At 44.2% G+C, this 4387-nt stretch overlaps 1 protein-coding gene across 2 annotated transcripts in view; it reads left to right on the top strand.

Moving 5' to 3' along the window:
- Positions 1-3097, top strand: part of LOC122551410 (putative methyltransferase DDB_G0268948) — a 67355-nt gene extending 64258 nt beyond the window's left edge. For both annotated transcript variants that reach the window (XM_043693253.1, XM_043693254.1), the window contains exon 7: positions 2814-3097. In XM_043693253.1, coding sequence (XP_043549188.1) covers positions 2814-2901 — 88 coding nt within the window. In that variant the 3' untranslated portion in view covers positions 2902-3097. The remainder of the gene's footprint in view (positions 1-2813) is intronic.
- The last annotated feature ends 1290 nt before the right edge of the window (positions 3098-4387 follow it).

Genomic DNA, 4387 nt, shown 5'->3' on the forward strand with positions numbered 1-4387 from the left:
TCCTGCACTCTGTCTGTGATGTCTTTAACCCTGGCACTAGGAAGGCAACACACCATCCTTAAGTCCCGCCTGCTGCCACAAAAACCCCGGTCAGTTCCTCTCACTATGGAGTTCCCTATTACCACGGCTCTGTGCGATGTCCGACTCTTCCACTCTGCCTCCACGCCAACGTTTGATTGACAGACCTGGCCACCTCACGGACTGGCAGTGTCATCTGTCTCTAATGTTCCCAAAAGATTTAAATTGTTCCTGACAGGTACTTGCCCCGGGGTCTCTTGCACCTGTCTCCTCTCTGCCATCCTCATCGTCTGCTCTCTTCTGTTCTCTTCTGGTATGGTCGGTGTAATAACCTCGCTGAAGGTCTTGTCCAGAAAGATCTCGTTCTCTCGGATGAGCCTAAGGTCCTCGAGTTCTTTCAGAAGTGTTCCTTATCTGTCAGGCAGCTACCAGTGTGTTTATCTCTAATTTGATGTTTTAATTAAGATAACGATTTCTCTATGGACCTGGTATTGCTACGTGGATGGTTTCTCATTCTCTGCCACATTCATGTCACAATGTGGTCAGCAGGGTTGAGCCTAGCTGACATCTCATCATCTGAATATGGTTAGGTTCGTAGGGGCTACTCCTGTAAGCCAATCAGCCCATCAAGCCTTCCTCATCCTTCAGTAAGGTTAGGACTGATCTGATTGTGGTCTTCACTCCATTTGCCTGTTCACCTAACCCCTAACAGCCCTCATTCATCAGAGATTTGTCTCAATCAGCCTTGAATATATTCCATGATATAGCTTCCTCGATGGAAAAGTATTAAACAGACCAAAAACCCTCCGAGAAATTCCCCTCAGCATCATCCTAAACAGGAACACCCTTATTTTCAAACTGTGCTCCCTAGTTCGATACTACCCTGTGAAAGGAAACATCATTTCAGCATTTACCCTGTCAAGCCTGTTCAGAGTTTTATGCTTCAGTAAGATAACCTCCCAATTTTAGTACTGAGAAGAATATTGGCTTGATTTGCTGTACCTGCCATCAGAAAATAGCCCTTCATCTCAAACATTGCCCAGTGAATCTTCCTTGAACTCCCGCCAATGCAAGTATGTCCCTTCTTAAGTAAGACAGAGCGGAGCTAGACAAAGGAAACACAATAATCTTGGCACTGTTTCACCAAACCCAACTCATGACCACTTCATTCTAGAAGGACACGGGCAGCAGATACATTAGAACACCACCACCTTTAAGTTCTCCTCCAAGCCACTCACCATCCTGATTTGGAAATATATTGCCATTCCTTCCCTGTCAAAATCCTGGGATTCTCTTCCAAAAGGCATCGTGGGTCTACCTGCAGCAGACAGACTGCATTAGTTCAAACAATCAGCTCACCACCACCTTCTCAAGGGAAACTAGGGTTGGTAATAAATGCTGACCCAGCCAGTGACACCCACCTCCCATGAATAAATAAACAATGATCTCATTGAAACATATACGATTGTTAAGGGACTTGGCTGGTTAAATGCCGAGATGATGTTTCCTCTTGTAGGGCTGGAGAACCTGGTCTCAGAACAAATTTAAAACAGAGGTGAGGAGAAATTTCTTTTCTCAGAGTGTTGTGAGTCTTTGGAAGTGGAACTGGAAAAAGAGTTGACAATGGGAACTGTGTATCTGAACAGGATGTATCTCATCTGTTACATATTGTAGTTTTGGAAACTTAACGGTCTTCCTGCTCAGAATTCAAATAAGTAATAGCCACGGATTATTTGGTACAACTTTAAGGGGTTTGTAGGAACAGAGAGATAGATGCGGATTTATATCTATAAAGGTTGTAGGACAAGGTGAGTGAGCTGGTGAAAGAGATTACAGGATCCTGGTCTTTATAAATGGAAGTGCACAGGATAAATGCAAGGAAGTTATGCTGAACCATTATAAGTCATTGTGTACTGCATTCAGGAGGAGTAGGCCATTCTGCCTTTTAGGAGACATTGAGGTCTGCAGATGATGGTGATCAGAGTTGAGAGTGTGTCACTGGAAAAGCACAGCAGGTCAGGCAGCATCCGAGGAGCAGGACAATCGATGTTTCGGGCCGGAGCCCTTCATCAGGAATCTGCCTTTTAGCCAATCCCACCATTCAAGATCATGTTTTCAGAAGGACATTCAAGGTCTTGGATAGGCTATAGAAGATTTACTGGAATGATACCAGAGATAAGTGGTTTCAATCACAGGGATTGTTCACTTCAATGCAGCAAAGAAAAAAGGGAGATTGGAGTGGCTGTTGTGGTGCGATGCTGATATTCCTACCTTTTGAGCTTGCAGGCATGGGTTGAAGTTTATTTGCTCTGGAGATGTGTGTTAGCATCTCTGAGCAGGCTACTGAATCTAAATGGAGGGTAGGGTAGGCTGGATTTGATTGAGTTCCATCAATCAAAATGGTTTCCACTAACAGAAAGGTCAGTAACCAGAGGAGACTGATTGGTACAATTGGTAAAATTACAGGCATGTGAGGCAATTTGTTTATTCATGAACCAAGTGGGTAATGATCCAGAATACAGTGCCTGAAAGGGCAGTGGAATCACATTCAATAATAATTTCAGAAGGGAATTTGATAAATTGTTGAAGGGATTAATTTCAATGCAAAGGGAAGAGTGCAGAGCGTGGGACTAACTGCTTCCAAGAGCATGATAGGCTGAATATTATCCTTCCAACATTTCTGTGAATTTATTCTCTCTCTGAGAGTGTTGCACAATGTTGCACTGATTTCTCTTGAGTTGAATGTTGTATTATGTAGATTTTATTTGATGTATTTTCTCTCTGTCTGTCTCTAGGCTTCTGAAGGCCATGGGAGTGTCCAGTGAGGCTATTGTAGAATTCCGTACCAAATATTACTGTCTCTTGGCAAGCAAACCTGAGTGATATCTTCAGGCCTCCCTCCAGAATCCTTCATATGACACAGACTAACTTCTATCCGCAAACCCTGTGACTCTCCAAGAACAAGATTTCAGGGAATTTTTGTTGCTGACGTTTTGTCCCCTGTCTCGGTGACATCCTCAGTGCTTGGGAGCCTCCTGTGAAGGGCTTCTGTGATCTTCCCTCTGGCATTTGTAGTGGTTTGTCTCTGCCGCTTCCGGTTGTCAGTTCCAGCTGTCCTCTGCAGTGGTCGGTATATTGGGTCCGGGTCGATGTGCTTATTGATTGAATCTGTGGATGAGTTATCCACAGATTAAAATCAATAAGCACATCGACCTGGACCACTGCAGCGGACAGCTGGAACTGACAACCGGAAGCGGCAGATTCAAACCACTACAAATGCCGGAGGAAAGATCACAGAAGCGCTTCACAGGAGGCTCCCATGCACTGAGGATGTCACCGAGACAGAGGACAAAACGTCTGCAACACAAATTCTCAGCTCGGCGAACAGAACCACAACAACGAGCACCCGAGCTACAATCTTCTCACAAACTTTGAACAAGATTTCAGTCAGAAATAGTTTTAAACACAATAAATTGCTGGATTCCTTGAGATGAAATATGGTTATTTGAAAATCCATTTGATGTGGTCAACCAAAATAATTTTTTTTTAGATATAGACTGAACAGTGTCCCCTTAAAACAGCTCACCATCCTTCAGATACTGTCTGTTATAAAAGGATGACAGTATTGTCCTATGACCCGTGGGACTGTGGTAGAAACGTAGCAAGATTAATGTGATAGAACTCTGCAGTATCGACACCATGAGGGTGATTTTGGTTAGGAGCTCGGCTTATAATGTTGTTCAATATACCCAAGCTGTAGTATCAATTGGAGGTCTCAGTTATCTGTTTCAATGACTTGTAGTGCACATTTAAAACATATAGGATATGGAGGGGATTTGTCAGGGTAGATGCTGAAAGGATATTTTTACTGTAGGAGAGAATCAGGGACATAGTTTTAAAATGATGGGGTCTCCCATTTAAGATGGAGATGAAGAGGAATTCTTTGACTCAAAAGTCCTCTTCCCCAGAGAGTGGCAGAGGTTGGCTCATGAATGTTTGTAGAAAGTCAAAAGGTATTGAGGGTAGATGAGAAGGTGGACTGAGATCACTATCAGAGCAACCATGAGCAGCACGGTGGCTCAGTGGTTAGCATCACTGCCTCACAGCACCAGAGACTGTCTATGTGGAGGTTGCACATTCTCTCCGTGTCTTTATGGGTTTCCTCCTGGTGCTCTGGATTCCTCTCTCAGTCCATAGATGTGCAGGTTATGTGGATTGGCTGTGCTAAATTGTCCATTTTACCCACGGATGTGTGGCTGGATTAGCCATGGGAATTGCAGGGTTACAGGGATGGGGGTGTGTGGGATGGGGTTGTGTGAGTCTGGGTGGGATGCTCTTCAGAGGGTTGGTGTGGACTCAATAGGCAGAA

The sequence above is a fragment of the Chiloscyllium plagiosum genome, chromosome 7 (genome assembly GCF_004010195.1).
Source record: "Chiloscyllium plagiosum isolate BGI_BamShark_2017 chromosome 7, ASM401019v2, whole genome shotgun sequence".
Classification (NCBI taxonomy): Eukaryota; Metazoa; Chordata; class Chondrichthyes; order Orectolobiformes; family Hemiscylliidae; genus Chiloscyllium; species Chiloscyllium plagiosum.